Source organism: Fukomys damarensis, unplaced genomic scaffold (assembly GCF_012274545.1).
Source record: "Fukomys damarensis isolate Sample0158 unplaced genomic scaffold, DMR_v1.0_HiC HiC_scaffold_11, whole genome shotgun sequence".
Classification (NCBI taxonomy): Eukaryota; Metazoa; Chordata; class Mammalia; order Rodentia; family Bathyergidae; genus Fukomys; species Fukomys damarensis.
In genome coordinates this window covers 36,624,526-36,651,482 of record NW_022900923.1, presented here as the reverse complement: position 1 = coordinate 36,651,482, position 26,957 = coordinate 36,624,526, and the positions used below count along the sequence as shown (strand labels likewise).

Sequence of the window (26,957 nt, the reverse complement as noted above, 5' to 3'; positions counted from 1 at the left end):
TTTTCTGTGACACAGAATTGTAGGTCTATGCTTAAATAATCTTTTATTTGTGTGTATAGCTAGCTGGCAGCGCGATCACACTAATCTCTCAGCACTAAATTTCCTATTCTTCTGTCACCACAAATACTGTTATTGTTTACCAACTGCTTTCAAAATAGAGCTCTATTTATACACATGTATTCATTAAATCGAAGGGAAACAAAAACAAGCTCCAGCGTCGTTTACAACCTCTGCAACCAAAAATTCTTCGCACCTAAGAGGCTTTTGTTAAATCTCCAATTATTGTTCCCATAATCACTTTAGGAAGAGTAACAATTTTGAAAATTTAACACCTTTGTGACTTATTTCTGGAAAACAACAAAAGATTTCATCTGGGAATCTCGGATACTCCTAGTCTTGATTGTGTTTCACTCTGCTCTGAAACGGGGAATGTAAACATTCTTGAGTTTATGGTTGGTGCCTCAGGCTTACTTTATCTTATATTCATTTAAAGGCGGTAAGTTATCAACCTTTTTGCATTAACCGTGTTCAACACAGATATTCTTAGCATTTACTAATACAGAATTTATAACATGTCCCCTTTAGTCCAACTTGGGCTCAAATGACTAAATTGCCCTAACTCCTATCATGTTTAAAGTGCCTTATAGAGCTACTTACGTAGTAGTTCCAAGCTTCTTCTTTGCTTGATGATAAAAATAAAATCTAATATATTTTAGATTATTTTATTACTTTTGAATTGGGACAAAGTTAAGTTCATGCTTAATGTAAAATGATTGGATTAAAGTTCATTTATATTTAATTAAGTTCTGACAAAAAGAGAATATGAATACCATACACTTAGAACTGATAAAACTACTCTTTTAAAACTTTTTCAAGAAGTTACCTTTCTGAAGAAGATTAATGCTTTTTATTTCTGTGACCGAAAAGCTTTAATGAAATAAATATTTAATATAATTTTTAAAGGCACTGTTTGTGCTTTCTGTATTTTTTTTTTTTTTTTTTTTTTTTTTTTTTTTTTTTTTTTTTTTTTTTTTTTTTTTTTTTTTTTTTTTTTTTTTTTTTTTTTTTTTTTTTTTTTTTTTTTTTTTTTTTTTGCTACCAGGGATTGAACTCAGGTCCTTGTGTTTGCCAGGCAGGCCACCAAACCGCTGAGCTAAATCCCAGGCTCTGTGCTTTCTGTATTTTACTTCATTGTTTTCTACATGGTAGCATTCTATGGATGGATGCTCTTTTTATTGTAAATTTGTTTTATCTTGTGGATTTTTATGATATAGGTCTGTTGAGTCTTCATCATGGGCAATAAAACTTATGGATCTATTCTATATTTATTTTTCATTAGCTATTTTTAGGAGAGCTAATATATGAGTGTATCAGTTAGTTCAGAAGATAGTCTGAGATTTGAGAATTAAATCTAGTGAGTGTAACTGAAAATATATACCTTTATTTTCATCAATAAGCATGTGGTTCATCTGTACACTTTTGGACAGTAGAGAATTAGTCCTCAATATGATGCTCATTTCCTTACCTCAAGCCACACAAGAAAGACCACACAGGGACGCATGTGTTATGATTCAGCAGTAGGATGACTGACATATTCTAATAATATGTTTTATTTAGGACCTTCAGCTTGTCAAACACTGAGCTAACAATGAGGCATATCATTGTGAACTATGCTGGTACTGTTTATCACCTCATGGCATTTAATATCTAAAGCTATAATATGTCAGTTATATAATATAAATTGAGAGAAGGGATTGAAAGAAATTGGTGGACAATCACAAAGCCTAGATTAGACCTTAGAGTCAATGTGATGACGGCATGAGACAAGTCTCAAAAAATTCAGAAGAAATTAAGTAGAGAACTGAGTTAAATATACAAAGTGAAGTTGAAAAGGAAAGAGAGTATTTTTCAAGCTTTTTGAAGGATGGTATTCAAAGAGATTTCTTTGAAGAGATATTTTGAGGGCCAAAAGTGCTTTGTGGGAGAAATGCCCTTTAAAATAAGGGTAGAAAGGTCAACAAGAACCAAATGATATAGTGCCTTGTAGGTTAAGTTGTGCAAGGATTTTTGTCTTTTGTCAAAGTGTGAATGATTCAAGTGTTTCAAAGTGATCAGAAATTGAGAGTGGTGAGGTCACATTGGATTGGTGCATTAAATGCAGCTTTTGAAATACAATCTTCATAATAGAAAGGATAAATTAGAGTAGGCTAACAATGAAGGAATAAATACAACATAATTAGGAGACTTTGACTAAGTCAAAGATAAGAGTTAAACCATAATGAAAACTAGAGAACCACAATATCAATTTGGAAATCAATTTTGGACAAGTCATACCTCGGAGCATGTGAACCTACAAAGGTTGTCTAAAGGATATTTGGTTTGTGTGACTGGAAGACCAGTATTGGAACAAAGAACAAGTTTTGAGTACATTATATGGAAGGTACTCCTTAGTACTCAGTGTAAAAAGCTGGTTTAGACAGTTGATCTGAGTCAGAGTTTGAGAGGTAAGCAGATAGAATACTGGAAATCATAAGCTTATTATGATTGGCGATAAAGCAAAGATGAAAATATCTAAATGGTTGTACAGTATAGACTAAAAATTCTTGTAAGCCTTCCCTCCAAAAATTTCTATTGAATTCTGGTTACAAGTTTAATGATTTATTCATAAATGCATTCAGGAAGGTTTTAAGCAATGAAATGATTCCCATTTGGAACCATTGTAAAAGGATATAAATGCTTAATTTCAAAATATGAAACAATTATATTAAAATGGCTAGAAGACGTCTACAATATTTGGAAGATACATTTATCATTTATATACTTTACCGGGCACTGAGTGTATAAAGAAATAAGTTCCATAAAGTTTTACAAGTACTTGCCAAGGAGATTATGAGAAGGCATGAGAGTAAGACACTTTACCCAGAGGGGGAAATGTGGACACATTTATAAAAGTATACCTTGTGTAAAAAAATATAAAAGTCTGTCTTATGCCAGGATTGCACAGAGTGCAGGGTGTATTAGTCTGTGATCAGATTGGGAATGAAATACTGTAAGTACAAGGCAGATCAGTGGCTAGAGTTCAAATTGTGAAGCTTTATGTAACATAATGAAGAATTTGAAGTTTATTATCTTCATGATGGGAATTTGCCATTAAAATGAATACATTGCCTTTAATATGAAGGATAAATTGGAAATAAAACAAGCCTTGTCAGATACCAGTTATAAGACTTTTTTGATTCAAGAAGACTCATTTAGCAAACTAATATATTTTTCATGGAAATGAGAAGAAAACCATGCAATATATAAAAGATTTTCACTTATCATGAACTAAATTTACCCACTGTGTGACAGTTGCTAAAAAAGCTAACACTAATTTTGCTGTGTACTAATAAAAATATCCTTCTATATTATCAATAGTAACTATTCTTTTTTCCTTACTTTGTTTGCAAGTTATCAATCACTTTTTTGTGGTCACTGGTATAATGGTCAGTAAAAATACAAGGAAAGAGCAAGCCAAATGTTAAGCATCATGACCACTATGCCATGTAAACTCTGATAAAAGAAGCAGTATCATTAACCTGCATGATTGAAAAGTGGCATGACTAAAGTCAGTTATAACCAGTGTATTAGATGTTCCTGATTTAGTGACAGGAAGTTAAAATTAGTCTTCTCAAACTTCTTCAAATCCATGCTAATCAGATAAAATGATCAGTATACGCAAACATTCTCATCTAATGAGGCTTTAGTTTGTTCTCAGTTCAGATCCACATGGGGCTGAGAAGCATCACAGGACTATTTTCTATTTGCATTTCCTGACATGTTTTGATGCCAAATGATTTGAGGCTGAGGAGGGGCTGGAGTGAGGTGCAGTCGCCCTCTGCAGTGAGGCTGAGTGTGCAGTCCCACTAAGCAGCCACCAGGGTTCCAACACAGACTTTGGTTTCCTGAGACCCACCGCCTAGCAGAGTAATGTTTCATCTTCAGATAGGCACAATCTTTCTGAGTGTACTCAATGTAAAAAGAACTACAGTTTCCATTCTTTGAATGTCTTTTCATAAAACGTGCTTGTGTCTGAAAATTGGAGGAATTGTGACTTTTTCCAATCTCAGCTCTTTTTTTTTCCCTTTCCCCATTTTGCCTCGTTTTGGTGTGAGCCAATTATAGTAGCATGCCTAGGCCGAGCAAAGTGAGTGATTCCTTTGAGTCTTATCACTGAGGTCAGGGCAGTGGGAGAAGCAGCAGTGTACCTCTTACAGCTTTTTTATGCAGGGGTATTCTTCTCACTGTCCCCCTTCCCTCCACTTGCTCTCTTCTGTACTGCTTTTTTAGATAACTAGATTACCTAAAAGGGTGATTAACTGGTGCTTGCTTTGGGATATGGTCTGGTGTTACACTAGTGTATTGTTTTAATCCACTGGGCCCTGAAGGAACATTAAGAATGATTCCAACTTTTAAGCAGTTGAAATAAGACAATTGGAAATTATGGGAAAGCCAGACTTCCAATTGCTTTTGCAATGCTTAGATCTCCTCATAGAAGAATAAACTGCGTCAGGAAATTCTGAGTTCTTCATCAGTGTATACTGTATTAGTCTGTTTTCTGTTCTTATAACAAAACACCTGAGGCTGGAAGCTTCATAAGGAACAAAAAGGCTTGTTTATCTCAGTTTGGAAAGTTCAAGATTGAGTGGCTGTTCTTGTTTGATGTGTGGTGTGGTCCTCATGGCAGATGATATTCCAAAAGTAGTAGTGTGTGCAGAATAGATCACATAGGGACACAGGAAGCCAGAAATATTCAGAGGCAAGTTGTTTTTTCTAAAATCCTGAACAGCAACTTACTGGGGGGTTACAAGCACTATATTAATTTATCAAGGGTGAACTCCATGACCTAATTACCTCCCACTAGTCCCTACCTCCTAAAAGTTCCACCATCTCTCAGTGTCACCACACTGAGGACCAAGCATCCAGCAAACAAACTTTCTATAAGACACAGTGAATATATGTTCCACGCATGGAAGACACCATTTAAGAATGTTTCATTGATAATCTGTTACTATCAGGATGAGCTGCCTGGGCCTGGGCTTTGTGTATTTGCACAATATTCTAATATTCTAATGCACCCTCTGGAAATTGTTAAAAACTTATTAATAAAAGACCTCATACATTCATTTTGAATGGGACCCTTCAAATTATGTATTTAGTCCTAATAGTGTACTTTGTGGGTTGGGAGATTGGAAAAAGCTCTTTCTTTAAATTTGATTAGAATAAAACTACAAACACTAAGTATTGTTTTCAAGCATGAGTGTTTTACAGACTGCATAATATATTTTATAGTGGGTAAATATAATTATAGTGCAAAAGACTGAGTCACTCCTTAATTGATGCTGTATATTTTGTCAATGTGTTTATAATTTTACCAGTAACTTTTCTTCCATAACATACTATAGGATTCAAATTTTGTGCTCACTATTCATGGGTTATTTTGAACAATAACTTTACTTCTTGAGCATACTACAAAATTGAAAGAACACCATTACACTTAAAAAAAAATCTCTAAGTCATTGCTGCATCTCTATGCAGTGATTCTATATTCTGTTAATGTAAGCATCTCTACTACTAAAGAAATTCTGAGTGCTTTCTTTTTCCCTTTTTAACAGGATTCTTTATAATTTACTTTCTTTTTTTATTTATTCTTTCTTGGAAGGGAAACATCTGGGAACAGATTTTACGAATACCCTTCATCTTGGAAATAATTAATGCGGTTCCTTTCATTATTTCAGTAAGTCCTACTATCTTAAAAACCACAACTTTATTATTAGATTTAAGTAAATAATCTAAATATACATCTTTTAAAATAATATAGCCAATTCGATTAAGGGTTAGAATTATAGCACTGAAAGAAAATTTTTAAAATGGATAACTGAATTGTGGTGTAATTACATGAAATCTAAGGAGATTCAGTATAATAACAAAATGAATTTTGCCTCAGAAAGGTATGCTCTGCAGGTGCCATGTGAATAAATTTCTGTATTGTCTAAAGTGACTCAAAATGATTGACCACTTTTTTTATTTTGTGGAATTTTTGAAGAGAGAAACTAATTAGAATCAAGTATTTATAATTGTTTCTCATACTGAAAGCATATTTAAATCTCCAGTTTAGCTACAAGATTTACTATGAAAATTGTCTAGTAAGGTTATGAAAAAACAGACAAGTGTCAGTTCACTTTGTATCAAAGTATTATGTGGTACCAATTCCACAGTGAACCCGTTTAATTACAGTCCCATAAATATATGACTCAGTACGTACCCATCTGCAAAATTGGGTTTTAAGCTCAATTTGATGTGATAATATTTTTCTGGCTTAGTCTCTAACACTTTATTTCAATTTTATTTGAAATTTTTTTAAATAAGTAGAATTATCCGAATGTAGTGTTCACTTCCAGCAATTATGAGTGCTTTATCTACTGCAGGAACTAGAACTAGATTAAATGACAAGCTAACTAGATATAATTCCAAGTGAACATAGATTCCCAATGTTGTATGAAATGCTTGAATCTAAAGACAGTAAATTGTAGTGTTCTAAAATACAAGGCCTCTCTCCTTCTTGATACTCCCCACTTCAAGTTACAGGAAAGAGAGAACCAATGTCTATTATAAAACATCATACTGAAAGATTTAATAATAGAATTAGCATAGCTACATCTGACATCTTATGAGAGTATATTATTTTCTTTCTCCTTCTGCAATAATTTCCAGAAGAAAGTGTCAGGCAATGAATCAAAGGTCTTAACTGGTACTGATATTTATGTAATAATGAGTTCAAGTATATGCTACATGTTTTAAGTGACGACATTGTTTTTATTATATTTCATTTGGCTGTACATTGCTTTTTAATTTCTAACTACAATTGCTTGGTTCAAGGTAAAAATTAAATTTTCATTTTCATTTCAGATATTCTGGCCTTCATTAAGGAATCTATTTGTCCCAGTTTTTCTAAACTGTTGGCTTGCCAAACATGCCTTGGAAAATATGATTGTAAGTATAAAAATTAAGTGCGAATACTAGAAAAACCCTGACATTTTTTAATCATCCATTTTTTCCACTTACTTTCAGTGCCTCAATAGAAAAATAATATGCTTTGGGGTGCAGTCTTTTGCTTTTCCATTCTGTCTCCTCTCAAAATGTTAACCGTGTGGAATTTTGTTCTAATCAATTCTTCAAATATTTCAGTTTTAAGACTTTGAAATTAATTTAGTGTCTCAGTAGTTTTCTATACATTTTCACAATATACTATTTGCTGAATACTGTTAAAGTGATAACTTTCATACTACAAATATTTAAGTTAATAAACTTGAAGTGACCAGTCTTTTCTATTCTAATCAGAATTTTAAAAAAAATTAAAAATGCTCGTATTAGGCCGGGTATTTAGCTCAGCGGTTTGGTGGCCTGCCTCACAAGCGCAAGGACCCAAATTTGATGCCCCATACGAAAAAAAAAAAAATGCTCATATTGCCAAGTTACTGCCTTTGTAAAGCCCTATGATTGTAAAGAAAAGTTGATTCAGATATTTTTCATCAAACTAACATATTGTTATTTGGATTCGTGCTATGGGTTGGCCAATCTTTTTTAAAATTAATTTTATTGGTACATTTTAGGTGTACAGCATGTTGACATTCATGATTCAGAGTCTGTACCTTTACATAATATGTCTTGGTTCTTATTTTTTTCCTCATTCCATTGCTCTTTCTTCAACCCCTCCGCCCCTTCCGATTTGCAAAGACTTTGTTTCCATTTTTTCTTTTTCTCATATGTTTCTTTCCCTTCTTTCCTTTCCCCTACTCCTCTCACTTCTCCTTCCCCTTCAGGCCTTTTCTTCCTATTTCACATTATCTATTATACATTGTGATTTTTATTTAAACTTTTAGGTTCCTATCCAGAGAAACTATTCTGTATTTACACATGTCCTATCTATTTTACTTAAGAGTGTCACCTCAGTGTGCGTCCATTTAGGTCTAAATGTTGATAGATTGTCATTCTTTATGGCAGAGTAGTACTCCATTTTATTTTTTTTTAAACCCCATATTTTCTTTATCCAGTCTCCAGCTGATGGACAATTGGGCTGTTTCCAAGTTTTAGCTACTGCAAACTGTGCCACCATGAACATGAGTGCACATATATTGCTGTGGTATGATTCTTTTAATTCTTTGAGACCCAGCAGGAAAATAGCTAAGGTCAAATGGGATTGCTAATGCTAGTTTATTGAGGTATCTCCACACTGATTTCCACAGTGGTTGCATCAGTCTACGCTTCCACCAACAGTGTAGAACAGTTCCTTTTTCCCAAAGACCCGCCAACATTTGTTCTTGGTTGATTTCTTGATAGCAGCCATTCTTTCTGGGGTGAGGTGGAATCTCAGTGTTGTTTTCATTTGCATCTCTCGAATAACCAGTGATGAACATTTTTTCATTTGTGTATTTGCTGTTTCTATTTCTTTGTCTGAGAAATGTCTGTTCATTTCAGATGTCCATTTTTGGATTGGGTCTTTAAATTTGGGAGATCTGATTTTTTTAAGTTCTTTATATATACTTCATAGTAGACCTTTGTCTGAGGAACAGCAGTAAACATTTTTTTCCCACATTGTGGGTTATCTCTTCACTCTGTTGGTGGCGGTGTTTCTCTTCCTATGCAGATGCTTTGTAATAAGAAGAGATCCCACTTATTGAGTCTTTATGCTAATTCACATGCAACACATGATTTGTTCATGAAATCTTTTCCTACACCCATGTCTTCAAAAGTTCTACCTAACCTCTCTTCCAGCCAGTTTAGTGTTTCTGTTTTAATATTTAAATCTTTAATTCATTTCAATTTTAGTTTATTGCATGGTGAGAGATATAGGTCTAGTTTTAATGTTTGCCAAGTTGAAGCCCAGTTTTTCCAGCACCATTTATTAAAGAAGCTATCTTTCCTCCAGTGAGGGTGTTTGGTGCCTTTGTCAAAGAAAAGGTGGCTGAGTGTTTCTGGAGGTGTTTCTGGATCTTCTAATTAGTTCCACTGATCCTCGGGTCTGTTTCTTTGTCAGCACCATGCTGTTTTTATCACAGTGGCTTTGTAGTATAGTTTCAAGTTGGAGATTGTGATACTTTCACTTTGTCTTTGTTGCCTGAAATTGCTTTTCCTATTCTAGGTCTTCTTGTTCCAAGTGAATTTTTGGGTTGTTTTCTCAAGGTCTGTGAAGTATGCTCCTAGGATTTCAATTGGGATGGCATTGAATCTTTATCACAGTTTTGGAAGTATGTCCATTTCCACTATTTTGGTTCTTCCTACCCAGGAGCAAGGAATGTCTTTACATATTCTGATATCCTGTTTGATCTGTTTTTAGAGTTCTGTAGTTTTCAGAGTACAGGTCTTTGATTTCTTTCATTAGGTTGATTCCTAGGTATTTCACTTTTTTGGTTGCAATTGTGAAAAGAGTTGCTTCTCCAGTATCTCTCTCAGTGAGTCTGTTGTTTGTGTATAGGAAGGATACTGATTTTGTGTGTTGACCTTGTATCCAGCTACTGTACTGAATTTGGTTATAAAATTTAGAAGAGTTTGGGTGGAATTTTTGGGGTCTTCTATATAGAGTATCATGTCATCTGCAAATAGAAATTCAACTTCTTCATTTCCCATTTTTATTCCTTTTATTTCTTTCTCTTGTCTAAGTGCTGTGACTAATGTTTCCATAACTATATTGAACAGGGGTGGTGATAGTGGACATCTTTATCTTGTTCCTGATTTTGGCATGAAGGATTTCAATTTTTGATCATTTAGTATGATATTGGTTGTTGGTTTTTCATAAATGGCTTTTATTGGGTTGAGTTAGAGACTGTCTATTCCAATTTTCTATAGAGTTTTTTTTTTTACCATGAATGGGTGTTGGATTTTTTTGCATGCTTTTTCTACATCTATGGAGATGATCATAGGACTTTTGTCCTTGACTCTATTAATATAGTGTATTATGTTTATTGATTTGGTTATGTTGAACCATCCGTGAATCTCTGGGATGAATCCCATTTAGTCAGGGTGTGTGTTCTTCTTGATGACTCTCTGTATTCTGTTTGCCAGTATGTTATTGAGGATTTTTGAATCTATGTTCTTCAGTGAGATTGGCCTATAGTACTCTTTTTTGGTTTGGTCTTTCTCTGCTTTTGGGATCAAGGTGATGATTTCTTCCAGGAATGAATTTGGTAGTATTGATTCCCTTTCTATTTCATTGAAGAATTTAAACAGTAGTGGCAATAGTTCCTCTCTAAATGTCTTGTAGAATCCATCAGTGAAGCGATCAGGACCTGCACTTTTCTTCATTGGTAAGTTTTAAATTATATTTTTAATTTCACTGATTGATATTAGATTGTTTAAAATTTTTAGGTCTTCTTTGTTCACCTTTGGTAATTCATATTATCTAGAAATCTGTCCTTTTTTTTCTGTTTTCCATCTTATTGGCATATAGGTTCTCTGTGCAGGTTTTGCTGAGCCTCTGGATTTCAGCTGTGTCTATTGTAATTTCACCTTTTTCATTCCTAATTACATGAATTTGGGTATTTCTTTTTTTTTTTTTTTTTTGTTTTTTTTTTTTTTTTTTTTTTTTTTTTTTTGGTAAGGTTGGCTAAGGATTTGTCGAATTTCTTTATTCTTTTGAAGAAACAATTCTTTGCTTTATTGATTGTTTTGGTGCCATTCTAAGAGTCTCCATTGCATTAAGTTCTGCTGTTCTTTATAATTTTTTCCTGTGTATGAGCTTTTTTTCTAGGATTGTGAGGTTCAGCATAATGTTGTTCATTTGAGCTCACTGTATATTCATAATATGAATTTTCAGTGCTATGAATTTCCCTCATAAGATTGATTTCATTGTGTCCCATAGATTCTGATATGTTGTAGTGGCATTGTCATTTAATTTTAGAAACTGGCTGTTTTCTTATTTAATTTCCTCTGTGACCCAGTGGTTATTCAGAACTGTGTTGTTCAGTTTCCATGTGTTTATGAGATTCTTGTGGTTTCTTTTACTATTGATCTCCAATTTCATTGCATTATGGTCTGATAATATACAGGGGATAACTTCAGTTCTTTTTCACTTATTTAAATATGTTTCATGAGCAAGTATATGGTCTATTTTGGAGATCAGATGTGTAAAGGTGAAAAGAATATGTTTTCTGATTTTATTGGGTGGAACACTAAACATCTGTTCAGTCCATTTGTTCAAGAGTTTGAGCTCTAGTATTTTGTTGTTTATTTTTTGTCTAGTTGATCTATTTCTGACAATGGGATATCAAGGACCCCCACTACTATTGTATTCATGCTTATTTGATTTTTCATGTCTATTAGTATTTGTTTTATATAGTTGAGTGCCCTAATATTTGGTGCATATATATTTGTGATTGTCAAATCTTCCTCCTGGATTATTCTCTTTACAAGGATGTAGTGATTTTCTTTGTAACTCTTAATTAGTGTTGGTTTTAAAATCCACTTGATCTACAAAGAGGATAGCTCCTTCTGCTTTATTGGGGGTTCTTGTCACATGGAGTATTGTTTTCTACCCTTTAATTTTCAGTCTATAAGTTTCTTTTTGAATTAAGTGTGTTTTTTGTATGCAGCATTTGTTGGAACTTGCTTCTTGACTCATTCTGCCAGTCTGTTTCTTTTGATTGGTGAATTCAGACCAATAACATTGATTATGATAACTCATATGTATTGATTTATTTTTGTTATGACCTTTTCCTGTTGTTGATTCTCCCCCTTTGCATTTAATTTCTTATCTTGCCTAATGAACTCATTCTGCTGGGCTTCCTGGGCTTGTGATCCTCATTGTCTTTTCCTAGGATATTGTTTAAATTTTTTAGAGCTCTACTTTGGTATTTATGAAGTTCCTCAGGTGCTCTTTGTCATGGAAGTATATTATTTCTCCATCAATTTTGAAAGATAGTTTTGCAAAGTACATCATTGTCAGTTCAGGAAGTTCAGCTGGTTGTATGTCAGATTGTTCCATCTTGTTGCGTCTTGGGGTTGCCTTAGGTAATGTGGAAGTTTGATTTTGAGTCTTGTTTACATTTCTTCTCATTTAAACAGATGCTGCCTGGTACACCTTTGTTGAGACAACTTTTTGCTTGCCCAGTAGGCTTCAATTTTCAGGAAGCCTCAGAGAGGCCTTCTCTGCTTACTGCTGCATCAATTCCTGGGTTCATAATGGTAGCCTTCTGGATCCCTGCACTGCACTGTTTTCCAGGCAGGACTCTGGCTGGGGCTTGAGCACACTTAGGATGGCATCTGGGCATGCCTCTGCCTGATGCTTTCCCACCTGCATAGCTGTTGTCTGTGAGGGCCTTGTCTGGGAGCTGTACACCTGAGTCCCTGGTGTCTGAGTGGGCTTCTGGCTGGGGTCTGGGTCCACTTACTGATGGTACAAGGGTGGGCCTCTGTCTTTTGCCTGAGCACTTGCACAGCTGTTTTCCAATTGTGCCTTTGGCTGGGGCCTGGGCCCAAACTACCATTGTCTGGGCTGGACCCTGGCTAGGACCTTGGTACCTTCTCACCTCTGGTCCATGTGGACTTCTCACTGGGATTTGCACCACTTACCAATGGTATCTGAGTGAGCCTCTCTCTGTTCGCTCAGTCTTCTGAATACACATATTCATCCCTTCAAGGCAATCTGTTCATGTATAGTGAGACTCCCTATTTTGAGGATTCAAGAAAGTGATCTCGTCAAATTGCTTTTCATTGTATGTAGTTTCATGTTCCATGAAAATCTGTGGGGCTTTTTATGCCCCCATATGAGAGATACAATCTCATTTAAAGTCATTATTTTAGATTTGTTGAGTTGGGGTGTGTAAGGGATATTAGAATGTAGAAAGGAAAATAAATACGGTGAAACTACTAGACTCTCATGAAAGCCCATGGCCGAAGGGTGGGAGAGATTGGCTTGTGGAATGATTTGCAATTAAGAATGATCTTAATTGCTCCTGAGAAACACTGTTTGACTGAACATGGATTTCCAAAATTGCTAGCAAATAAACACACCAGGGGAAAAAACTGAGTCTCTTTGTTAATTACTATCCAAGTAGTTGTTGGAAAATTAACCTAACCAAGACAAGGATCATTAGTCAGTCATTGAGAGAAAATAACTGCTTTGCAATCTTAATGTAGAATTTATTCCCATTTTATATCTATATCTGTATTTTGCTTTACCTCTTTCTTTGGATACTGAAGTTTTGTTTTCTGATCATTATTCTCAGCCATAAGAAACTAAATGATGAGAGATGTATTCTGATTAGTCAACTTACTTGTTTTCATATTAGTTCTTGTTAAATTTGTAATATAGGAAAATATAGCCCATTGAGGACTTTTCATTAGTGAAGTAATTTAACTCATGATATTAATTTAAGATTATTAAAAGTACATTCTGAAAAAAATATGAGGTTTACAGAAAACTGTAAAGAAAAATGATAAAAATTCACAAATGAACAATGCAGACAAATACTCATAATTTCCACTTTGTTTCTTATGCAAAAATATGCTCACATAGCATGGATAAAATTTTATTGCATTTCAGCTCTTACATTTGGAACTTTTTTCAAGCTCAAATAGATAGTGGACAAATTATATTTTTACTTTATCCAAATCATTTTTAATGAATGTATCATAATATATTACATAAATATTGATGTATTTATTTAACCATTTATGTAATGTATATTTTGTTGTTATAACAGTAATAACCACTCATTATTTTATATGATAAATATGATTTTATAATAAAGATATGTCCACAGGTATTGATGATTATTGATGATGACTTTCACATCATTATGTTTTGGATTATGCTATTGAATTAATATTTTTTGAACAATTGAATGAATGCATGAAATAGAAAGGCCAAACTTGTGAGCTTTGATATATGTTACCAAATTGCCTTCCAGAAATTTATTAATGATTACCTGAATGGTGTTGTATGTAAGTGCTCATTTCTTGCCCTGTAAACAATACTGTATATTGGTATTTATTAATGTTTGCCAATTGTAAAGGTAAATATATATCTTGAATTAAAATTTTTTAATACTGCTCTTAATAAAATGAAACTTTAAAACATTTGTTCACCATGTTCTTTTTATGTTTTATAATGAACTTGTTGTTTCTGCCCAGTTTTACTTCCCTTTTTATTGAATATTTGTTATGATCTTTTGAAATTAGAATTTTTCTATGAGAGATCATCATTAGAACTTTTGTGGGAGTAAGGGTAACCGAGGTTCAGATTTCTGCAAGGCTAGTAAACTGAAATGTAGTGCTGTAGTGATTTTCTCATACTGCTGTCCTTGGAACACAAATGCTATAGTAAGTTGCATTCCAATCTAGGCAGAAATGAAAATATGCTGCTAAATCCATTTAAAATATGTGTTACTGAAATGTGTGTATTGTGATTGTGGTATATATGTATATGTTTCTTGGATGTAATTAAATGATAAATTTAATTAACCTCATGTATATTTGGTATTTATCAAAATTTATAATATGCTCCTTTCTGTATTCTTTCAGAATGATCTGCACAGAGCCATTCAGCGTACACAGTCAGCAATGTTTAATCAAGTTTTGATTTTGATATCTACATTACTATGCCTTATCTTCACCTGGTAAGACAGTACATTTCAGCATTTTTATTGTGTTCCATTTCTATATTGTATTAAACTATATTATAAACCAGTTTCATTAATAGTGAGGTACAAATATATTCACCATAAAATATAGCAGATTCCTGCAGAAGCAAAATAAAAATAAAATTCATCTTTAAGTCTTACAGTAAGCACATGAAAGTACCTATCACTGGGTACTGATCTTACTGTAACACTGACATTTTCCCAAATTCTGTAAAACAGCCAAATCACGAAAATTAGTACTGCAAGCCATAGTTGTCAAACAAGATTTTTTCTCTCAAATGGTAGACACAGAGGTGCCCTCATCTTTGTACTTTCTTCAAAGCAGAAACTGTTGGGAAAATTGTCACCGCCCATCACCGTCTCTGTCTCTGCCACATCTGCACGACGCCGCAGTGTGCTGTCAGGTGGAGAGCAAGGGCGGGTGCCCCCACAGTGCAGGCCAGACCTAGAGCTCAGCGTCCTTGAAAAACACTCTCATCCCTTCTTGTGGAAGTCAAACTTTGCCAATGGTAAAGTCGTCCAAAGTGCAATGGTTTATTACACATACTGATTCATTCAGGCAACTGTTAGCAAGAGGAAAAAAAATATAAAAATTAAAAACATGTAAAAAAAATATCAGCTGTGTAAGAGTCGTAGATATTATGTGTAGCTATAGTGTAACCTGGTTTAACTGTGTTTAGAAAGAGGAAAAGCCAACTGAGCGGTGTTAGAAAAGCGGGGGGCATACACATACAGTACTGCAACTGAGCTTTACTTCAGCTGTATTTAGACTGTAGAAGTGTGTGCAAACGCATCCTTAGGTGTGGCTGCTATTTTGCTGCAGTGATATGCAGTTAATATCTCCACTAAGTGGACCTCAGTATGTTTTATTTCATGCTTTTGTGCTGAAAATAACATACTTGTAGATATTTAAATGTAAAATAGTACATGAAAATCGATATATTTTCATCTGACTTGATTTGCCGTTCCATAACTCGTCTTTTTGGTTTACCTAGTAAATATGTAATTGCATGAACAGGACATGATGAATGTAGTGACTTCCCTTTTAAAGTTACTGAAGTTGATAATTTCTATATAATGACATTATTTGATTAGCCAAGAAAATTTCTCATATTACTTGAGGAAAAAGATTTAAAGTAGAAACATATAAACTTATATATGTATTGCATGTAAATGCAAATTTTCCAGTTGCTGGAAAAGTACAAAAGTTAAAATTAGTAAATTCTATATGTAGTGTGGGAGTCTCCTAAAGTAAATTATTAAAAAATACTCATGAAAGTCTTTGCAGATAGGGGTTGATTGGAGGGGATGAAGGGAGGGCAGGAGTATGGGGAATAAACGAGAACCAAGATTTGTTATGTTAAGGTACAAGATCCCAATGAGGAATGTAACTGTATTGTATACTTAAAAAGTACCAATAAACTCAATAAGATTAAAAAAAATTCTCGTGGCTTCAAATGTAGTTCACTTGCTTATACTATCCACAAGGTCCTGGATTTGATCCTAAGCACTGGAAAAAAATTAACTGTGATATTATTGCCTAAATGAATACTAGTTATTTTTCCATGATGACATTGAGCAGTACTTTTGTTTGGAAGGCATTCCCATTGCAGTGACTCATGATCTATCATAGCTTCCTATTTACTCTTAGTTTCTGTCTACTACTTCTATTTTTTGAGCAGGTTGTTTTCAAAGAAAGCAACTAGACAGAATTTGACACTTTCGTATGCCAAAGGAGGCAGTAGTTCCACAGAAAAGGTTTTCACTGCTTAAAATTTGCATTATGCAATTTATTGATCATTAAAATAATGTGCATTTCACTTTTGTTGCCATTATAACTGGTGTTTTTGTTGTTGCTCAGGGATTTCAGTATCAGACAGTTGGTGGTTGATGTGATAGATTTTTCCCCCCGGTATTAGAGCTGTCAGAGGAATGAGCACATCTCTGAAAGTGCAGTATTATGTAAACTCATGTTGAGCTGAATAATAAAATGTTCCTGTAGCATAACATATATCACACATATATTGATGCATTTTTGCATGATCATTTAGAATGGAGAGGTTGAAGTTGATTGATTTGTGTTCTTCACAAGCATTGCAGTCTTTGTAGATCATGAGTGCCGTAAGATGCATAAGTCTCCTTCGAAATTATCATTAAAAGTGCTATTCTCTAAAAAGAAATATATAAACATTCTTATTTTAGTCATAATCTGTCATGCAGGCTCTTTTGGTAAATAGTTACATCTTACTCAGTATAAAACAAATCATATAGTAACTTAACTAAATAGAAATGTCTAGGTAGTCTGTGTAGGATTGGTATACTAAAAATACTGGTGGGCACTAAATTTTCTTATGTCTTTTTTCTGCCATTGCCCAACTGTGCTTTTTAATCTTGTGGTTTAAGATGACCAATACAGGGCCAGGGATTTAGCTCAGTGGTTCCACTGCCTGCTTCGCAAGTGTGAAGTCTGGAGTTCGATCCCTGGCACCCAAAACACAAAAGGGGACAAAACCAAAAGGATGATTGATACGCTCTTACCATTGCTTCTGAGCTCCTGCTTTTGGGAAGGAAGGTCTAACAGAATTTTGAATGCATAATTTAATCTAGAATTTATATATTTATACATAGTAAATAGAGTGCCTGCAAAAATGTGATTCAGGCTGGATGTAATAGCATATACCCGTAACCCCAGTGCTCTGGTAGGCTGAGGCAGAAAAAGATTTAAAGTTGGAGCCCACCTGGGCAACTTTGACACAGTCTCAAAAAAAAGACTGAAAGAAGGCTGTGGATGTAGCTCAGTTGCGAGGCTCTGGGTTCAGTCTTCATCACTGGGCCTAAAAATGTAGTCCACTGGGGAGCAGTATATTCAGTTGAGTGTTTTACTTTCACCGAGACAGTAAGCTTTTGGCATGGATAAAGTCATCCAATTTAAATGCTGTATTTATCAGTTGTTTTTTTTTAATATCAATTTTATTTGTACATTTTAAGTATTCAATATAATGACATTCATCACTGAAAATTTGTATCTTTACATAATCCATCTTGTTTCTTATTTTTTCCTCATTCCCCTGCTCTCCGTTCAACCCCTCTACCCCTCCTTATTTATGAAGACTTTGTTTCTTTTTAAGACTTTGTTTCTGTTTTTTTATTTTCTCATATTAATTCCCTTCCTGTCTTTCAGTCCCTCCCTTTTCCCCTTCCCCTTTGGACCTTTTCTTCCTATTTCACAAATACATAAAACCAATTACAATGGAGAAAACCATTTCCTTATGTTTCTGTTAAATAAATTATAGGCACTGTGGTTTCATATTGTAGTATTCTTAACAGGTCATTATGTTTATCTGTTTTAAATTAAATCCAATTTATAGATAGATGTAATTTAATCCCTGTTTTAAAAGAAACTCATAAGGTGATAAGCATTGTCTTTGTTTAATGATTTCTACAAAAATTTGTTCAAGGGCACCAAGCTAATGGAATCCCAAGATTTAAACAACTGATAAACATGCCTTTTGATCCTTATTTGCACTTTCAGTTTCTCACACCAGATAAACTATTCAGTATTTACATGTCTGTCCTATTTATTTCAGTTTGAAATATATACTTTCCCCTGCTTATCTCCATTAAAGAAAATGCTTAGCACCTCTTTCTCTATGTATATTTAATATTCACAATTTTATGAACATAGCATCACAGGATGCTCATAGCTCCACTCTCAATTTGGTATGAGTCATTTATTTTATTTGAGAATAAGATGACCAATAGGGCCAGGGATGTACTGCAGTGGCACTGTGCCTGCCTTGCAAGCACAAGGTCCTGAGTTCAATCCCCAGTGCCAGACAAAAAGAGAATAAGATGACCAGGGGGGTAGCAAGTAGGGGAATGATTTCATGCAGCAGACAAAAGATGATTGCTTTGTAAAAATACTTGTAAAAAACAATGTTTAGGCTATTTGGGAATATGTCTACTATGAACAAACATTCAATTATCTTTACCCACTTTTCTTTATATTGACTATATACAACATCTGAAAGTAATATTGTCTTATCCTATGTATAAAGCTATAAAAGAAGAATAGCTATGTTTAACAGTTTGGTGAGTGTAATTATAAACAGTTGTTATTACAGTAAGATTATCAATCAGAACTTTTCACACAATGTATTTGGACTTTGAAAGATTCAGGAATTAGTATTTGGATGAATTAGTTATATTCTTCATGAACCTCACAGTTTTAAAACGACCTGTTTGAGAAAGCTGCTATATAGTGTTAAAATGGATCTTCTCTTCATGTTTATTAACATTACAAAGAACTATCATGAAGCATCTGTCTATGAGAAACACATGCTCAGGCTGAACTGAAATGAAAATTGAGCTGCAACCCACTCTCTTCAGGAAATGTGCTCAGAATTGTTTTTCCTGTCATTGTAATGGAATTGGGCTATTCTGTCTCTACATTGGCTCAGTACCCCTCTTGATCAATAATGCTCACTCCCAAGACAGCTGGGAATTGTGATTCAGTGTGTGTCTCTGAAAAAAAGCCAAGTAAACTGGTACATCCGGGAAATAAGTGCATGACTTTCGCTTAATTATCAACATATTCTAACCAATGATAAGTGCTACAATTTATAATGCAATGGGTGTTTCTAATTTTATGTTGACAGCCTTATTTTGCAGCTATTTCATTTCAAAACTTTAATTTTTTCAATTAATGTGTATTTCCACAATTTTCATGTTATTTCAGTTATAAAATGAAAATCTACATTAACGAATATTTTTCTCCTTTAGTTCAGTGTAAAATTTCAATTCACTTTTTGTCTTCTTTCAGAAGAAAACAAATTTTTATTGTTTAAAGATATCTAGCTAAATATTATCGACATGCTAAATTCAGTAATGTTTGAAATTTTCCTGTGCATTGATTAGCATTTATTTTAGTGGTGGTTGCTCAATGTTCTTGAATTCTACTTATTGATACTGTTACTGACTGGTACAATTATTACTGGTATTATTCTTCTTGACACTACATTTATTTATTGATACTACTCTTATTGATACTATTAATTAATATGCAACTATTACTAATACTACTATAACTTATTGATGCCACTCTTATTTATTGCTATTGCTCTTAAGGCAGTAACCACTTAGAACAGTGTAGAGTGAGAAAATAAGTACTGTGTTATTGGAGAAAGTATTCCAATATATTTGAATGGTATTTATTGCTACCATCATTACATTTGATTCTTAGTTTTGCATTTTCAAAAATATTTTGCTTTATATCATAAATGAATTACAGAAAGTGAATTTATCTGAGGATCTAGAAATTTGCTAACAACTCTCAAGTTTGTCTTGTACTAGAACAAACAGAAATCTGTTTGCCCCAACCAATTTTTGCATTTGTAACCTGCCAGATTTTGGGTAATTAGCTAACTAGGTAGCCTCAAGTAAGAAGGAAGAAAATACAATTAACATGTGTAAATATTCATGATATAATAAAATAATTTTAAATGTTTATCTCTAAGGAGTAATTTGGAACTAAATTCATTTTTATCAAACAAGTTACTTTAAAATTATGACAAAAATATTTCATTTTCAAATGTGCAAATTCTGAGAAAAATCTCTAACATTTTGGGTTTCTATTACATGTCAGACACTTTTCTGAGTATTTTATTATCTAGTAACAAATCTTCAGCAACTTTTAAGTTAAATTCCGTTATAATTAGGTAAAAAACCCCAAAATTACGACCAGAGCCACTACAAGACTTCACTGTAGGGCAATCTGCCGGGCTGTCTCTAATCAAAGGAGAGCAAGCAATATGGCTGAGACAGGGAGGCTTCTTACGGACTGGGGTGGGGCTTACAGGAGCTGGGGTGGGATTGGGTGATGTAGTGGCTAGGGATTGGGGGAGCTTGTGACATCACTAGGAAGGCTTTCTCTCTTGGTAGGAAGAGGCATGATGGAAAGAAGAAGGCTGTCCTTTGGTGGGAGAAGCCATATTTTTAGATGAGAAGCAGGGCATTGTGAGAAGAAGGCTATTCTTTTTATGTAGTGGCCATCTTAAGGCAAGGGGGATCTAACAGGGCACATTTCCAATTATCTAACTTCCTCCCACAGACCACCACTTATTAAAGATTCTCCCATCTCCCAATAGAATCACAGTCTGGGACAAAGGATTAAACATATGGGTTTGGAGAACATTTCAGACCCAAACTATAGCATTCTCCTAACCAGAGAATGTCTCTAATAATAAGCTAAGAGAAGGGAACGAGGAGAAAGCAAAACTTCACATACTACATAAACATGGAGCCAATGATTTAGTAAAATTGTCATTGTTCATAAGCAAGATTTGGAATGCCAGAAAAGCAAGACAAAATCACACAAATGAAGGAAACTAAATACAAACCAATTTAACCCAAAAATGCCATTAATGATAACATTCTATAAAATTCATAATTCCTTCATCTCATACTAAAATTATTCTATTGTTTTAGAAAACTGAATTCCCTATCATCCACTCTATTTTCCATGAAAGACTCAGCTTTTAGATGGTAGCTGCTGTGTGAACTTTTCTTGATGTGATGCTGAATTATGGGACATGACTAAGTTTTATGCTTTCTGTGTTTTCAAGAGAATTTGTGAAAGACGTATAATAGTTCTTTAATTATAGGGTTTCTCACTAGACTTTTATGATACGCAAGCATAAAGAGTCAGTTTTCTTTTGTTACCACTCGTGTATCTACTGTGTCTGGTGCATTTTGCAAGTGACTAGAGGTTCAACAAATATTTGCTATTGATGGTACATTCTGGAATAATAGCAATATCAATTAGAGATACCTAGATGTATTATAGCCATGTATTACAAAACTTGTATTTTGAGAATGTTCTGTTTTAAATCCTTTCTTTTTCAGGTAACTGTTGGGGAAGATTGTGTGAAATAATCTTTATAGTCATAACTTTTTAGCCCAGGGTGCAATTTTATGGAAATGGTTCTCCATGACTGTTTTTGACAGAGATAAAACTAGGTAGTAAAACATATACAAGTTTTTTTTAATAAAAAAGAACTGCATGTTAAAGTATTTTTATAAATTGCACACAGACACCCCATAAAAAGGGAACTTCTAGATAAACCAAATTTTGGATGTTACTTTTTGTCTCTTTACAACTTCTGAATTAGCCTTGAGAGTTACCATTTTTATCTCTTAATTTTAGAATTTCTGAGAGTAGAACAATGTAATAAAAATACTGAAAGTATCAACTCCTTTATTAATCAGCAAAACAAATGGTTAAATACTAGAAGCATTATCATTAATATAACTGTCATTTCTTTTCTTACCATTTTGTAGGTTTTGTAAATGAATTCTCCAACTTAGATTTTTTCTTGAAATTCGACTTCATTTCCATTGATCTAATTAGTGATTCTTTCTTGAATATATACATTATTTTGAAAATTAAAATGCCACAGAGAATAGGATAGGGTGTGTTCAATTTCCATGAATTATTAAATTGCATTTTTATTAATTTGAAATTTATGGGCTGTAGCAGTATTCATTAGCCTTTTTGGACAGAAGCAAAGACATTTCCCAAGAGATGAGAAATACATTTCAACCTGAAAAGTGTCTTTATCATGATTCCCAAACATTTCCCATTAGAAAATGTAAAATCTCCACATTTCAAATTATCTTTTATTCCATAGAAATATTAGGTGTTAAGCAGATTCTCCACAGGAAATGAAAGTGATTATTTGGAAGAATTTAATTGGCATTCACTCAGCAAATACCAAAGTGCAAATTGTAGGCTGATTTGAATGCTAATGTCTGAATAACAGCCAAAGTGTTAGATGCTTTCTGCAGAGAATGCCATCCTTAATCAAGTTATTTCATGAATTGTGCATAGCGGTGGGATTCCTAGGCAGTGCCTAGATATTTAAGGTATGTATTTTATCATGGGACTTGTTTTTTTCTCTAAAAATATTTGTTGTACAAATCGAAATTTACCAGGTGATGAAAAAATTTACACTCTCAACATTTCCTATTCATTCTAGTTAATGTTTTCCTTTTAAACCTTGCCAAAGCTTGAAAAGATTGTATTATTAAATGCATATCTAACTTTATACAAGAAATAAATTTAATGAAGAGAAAACTACTAGTAACTAATGTACTTTGTTGTTCTTTATGAGAAAGCAAAAACCTTATGGCTTTTCAGATATTTTTAAGAGGCTAATTTGAGAGTTTATTTTGTTTTAGAATTATGCAACATTAAAATTATTTTGTATGGATTTGTATCAAAGATAACACATAAGGGTGTTTCGTAAGGAAGTGAACCTCATAGCAGATTCTCAACTCAAATTCAACATTCTTCTGATTATTTTGACATGATTTAAAAGATTAAAATGAGTCTTAAAGAAAAGTTTAGGTGGGCGTGGTGGTGCATGCCTGTAATCCCAGTACTCAGGAGGCTGAGGCAGGAGGATCACTCTGAGTTTGAGACCAGCCTGGGCTACATAGTGAGTTCCAGGTCAGTCTCAACTACATAGTGAGACCCTGTCTCAAAAACAAACAAACAAACAAACAAACAAACAAAAGATGAGAAAAATTTAACCTAAGAAAGAAGCTTTTGAAAATTGTATATATTAATTTAAATTCTCCTCATAGTTGATCTGTGTGCTAATCCTAGTATAAATTTTAGAGTCAATATTATTTTCTGTTTTTTAATGTTACTTTTTACTGAAGCAGCCATGCAGTAATGAGTTTCATTCCTATATATTTTGCGGATATTATCTATCTATCATCTATCTATCTATCTATCTATCTATCTATCTATCTATCTATCTATTTATCTATCTAATAGGCTAGATTTGGCCCAGCTGCAGATTCATACTGAAACACTTTGTAAGGTGTTAGATCTCATTCAGGATACCTGTACTGTGAGCTTTGCATTATTCCATAAACCTTTAACAATGCAGGACTCTACCTTCTGACTTTGATTCTTATTATTTAACTCCAGATCTGCTATTGCAGTGAATGGTCGCATCTGCAGTGTTATTACCTGTGTGCTTTGTCACCTGTATTCTTAGGTGCAAGTACATATGTCTGTTCTGGGTCAGTACAAACTGTACATTGAGTTCTGCTCTATCTACTGGCTCCCTCTTAGAAATGATTCGTAAGAAACCTTGGCAAAGATTAGACAACTCAGTGATCAATCAATGGTCTCCATTCTGGTTCAGACAGAGCTCACCTCTGTTCTGTTTACCAGTCTGATCTTAGGACACTTATCTGATTTTCTGTCACTTGTAAACTGCCTCACTTTCCACCTTAAAGATAGCTGTTGTCACACTTCAGTGACTTCAGGGAAGTCTTTTCTTTAATGAGATTTGAAATCAGCTTGCTCTTTTACACAGTGATAAAAATCATACTCTGGGACTACGCAACTTGGGTTTATATTATTTACTTTCAAAAGCTTTTCCTAATTTATGATCATAACTTCGTATCATTTAAGTTCAAATTAGAATCTGAGTTGTATAGATATTAATGGTGCACAGGATGTATATGAAAATCATTAATATAAATAATTAGTTGTAGAGAACACAATTTATGGAACAATAAGCCATCATTTCCATTATTATTTAATCATTAGTGTGAGAGTAGTAGTTTTTTTTAGGGGGAGTTAATGCTTGCATAAAAATTATATTTCAAAAATTCTTCCCTAACTTGGCTTCTCTAATATTTTCTTCATCGACTTTAACATCAGGCAGCCTTGAGAAAGTATTAGTAAGAATGTGTTGAATCAGTATTGAACATGTAGGTGTTAGAGGTATTGTTAGAAAAATATTTCACCTTTTTATTGAGGTGTCAGTTGAGAAATAAATTTCTTCTAGTAAGAAAAGAGTGAGTTTCAGAAAACACGAAGACTCATAATTGTACCTATACGCATACAGACCTATATTTACACACTCATAAACATTCTTCCATAACATCTGTTAAGAAGGCTTTTAGGTAATTTTTTGTAAGATATTTCTTATGTATGTATGTCATTCAGCACGTGTCCATTAAACACTTAATATATGCCTGAAAATAATTATGTTGTGATCTTAAGAATTTTAAGTGCTAATTGTTTACATACAGGATAATTGAAATATTTTTATTAAGTTTTATAAAAATAATATATCAGGAAATATGAAAATGACAATTTTATCAAATTTAATTAGCACAAGCATCAACTGGTTGAAATGACACCTGCCCTAGTGACTCTCAGTATATATAGTTAGTACGTAAACAAGTGATATTCCGAGTAAATTGTTAGGCGATTAAAATGTTATGGGGAAACTTTGCAGCAGGATGAATATTTTGTTAAAAGCATTAATAAAGTAATGATGGACCACAGAGAATATGAAATTCAATTTCGCTTAATAATTTCTACCTCCGTTAAGAGAAAATAAAGTAATAAATGCAAGTTCAGATTCCAAGGATTGTTAAAGGCATTTTGATGTCTATAAAATAAAAGACGAAATCTGGGGCAAGTGTAGAAAGATGTGTTTTGATGATCAGAAGGAAAATACATACTTAGAAGGAAAATGTGTGTTAAGAATACCATGAAGAGCAAACTTTTAAATGTTTACACCATACATAAAGTGCTGTGGCCTGGAAGCAATTATTAAAAATAAAGTAAAGAAGTCTAGCCAACAAACTAGTCGGAAAATGGGGAGATTGATCTTTTGCAAATGAGAAAAGGATCTAGAAATGGAGGGAGAGAAGAGGAAGTAGAAGGAATTTTACAGTGTACGATGTATATGTAACTCCCCAAGGTGGATGTAACTATTATGTATTGCAAAGGGGTACAAGTGACTTTCTAAACGAATCATTAAGCATGCGTAATCTAAAATAAAGGTGCACTGTACTCAGACATGGCATGAAAAATCTAAGATTCAACAAAGTGTAAGAAGGCTGTAGAAAGAACTCACTTGACATATCCTTTTCTTCCCTGGGTCGCAATACCAGCTCTGCCTGTCTGTGCCTCCTGAGGCAGGGTGAGAAGAGTGTGAAGACGAAGCTCCAGCAGCGTTTTTTGCTGTGTGAGAAGTAGGAGGGCCTGAGAGTAGATTAAAGACGTAGGACTGAGGACTGAATGAGCCAGATACAGAGCACCGTGGGAACCCAGAGTCTCGAGAGAGTGGGCCTTGGCTGGGGTGGATTCAGCAGGGCTGCGTAGCTTCCAAAGAGTTAAGGAAGAGCCAGCGCATGGCTGAGGCCTCTCCACCTACAGGGTGTGGGAAATGTGAGAAGAAAGGTCAGGGGTTTCTTCCAAATTTCTCAGCCAGGGTCTTATAACCAGGAAACTGCTGGATCCTTGAAAACAATGCCTCTTAGTCAGGCGTGGTGGCGCACGCCTGTAATTCTAGCGGTCGGGAGGCTGAGGCAGGAGGATCGCTGTGAGTTCGAGACCAGCCTGGGCTACCTAGTGAGTTCCAGGTCAGTCTCAACTACATAGTGAGACCCTGTCTCAAAACAAAACAAAACAAAAAATGCCTCAACTTTCCTGATGATGGACACCACTCTCTCAATGAGCAGATAAGAGAAACATGTCGTCTAAGAAGGCCATCAACCAATGTAGGGAAGACAAATAGTAATCTAGATTGATCTCTAATGAAATAAACTCACTCCAAGAAATAAAACACACCTGGGAGTAGACCTGACAGATATATCCTAGAAACCTCAACAGTAAGAGAAAAACAAAAGTCGAAGAAAATTATAATGAAACAAGTAATAAGAAAATGATATATGTGTTAAGAAAGATGTGGTCCTGGAGATTAAAATGTGAGGAAGAACATATCTTGCCATATTTTGCTACATTTATATAACCCCAAAGGCAAAGGGATGTATAAGCTTCCAGTAAGGAAATGATAGATCATTCCCTTGTAAGTGACACACTCTGTATTTTTGATTTGTGAACAGATTGATCTCTAGAAATGTCTGTTTTGATCTGTGAAAGTGTAATCATTTTATGTTAGATTGTAAAACGGATTTGACAGGATAATTAGGGGTACGGACATTACATTAAATAGATGACCCCACTGTATGCTCCGAGTGGGGTCTAATTTCACGAGCCTTGAGGAAACCTCTTGGGGTGTAGTCAGATTTATCATAAGGAAAGATGAAGTAATAGAGAAAAATCAGGAAGCTCTGAAGCTGCTCACTTCCAGGTTTGAAGCTGACTGAGACCGTGACCCAGGGAATGCAGGAGCTCACTAGCTGCTGAAATTGAATCATAGCCAAGGACTAGGAAGGAAA

General features: G+C 34.1%; 1 protein-coding gene across 1 annotated transcript in view; it reads left to right on the top strand.

The window, feature by feature from the left end:
• The window catches only part of Kcnt2 (potassium sodium-activated channel subfamily T member 2), a 253,856-nt gene that overhangs the window by 28,109 nt on the left and 198,790 nt on the right, over nt 1–26,957 (top strand). Inside the window, exons 6-8 of the mRNA XM_033762145.1 lie at nt 5,702–5,776; nt 6,949–7,032; nt 14,560–14,654. Of these exons, the coding sequence (XP_033618036.1) occupies nt 5,702–5,776; nt 6,949–7,032; nt 14,560–14,654 (254 nt within the window). The remainder of the gene's footprint in view (nt 1–5,701; nt 5,777–6,948; nt 7,033–14,559; nt 14,655–26,957) is intronic.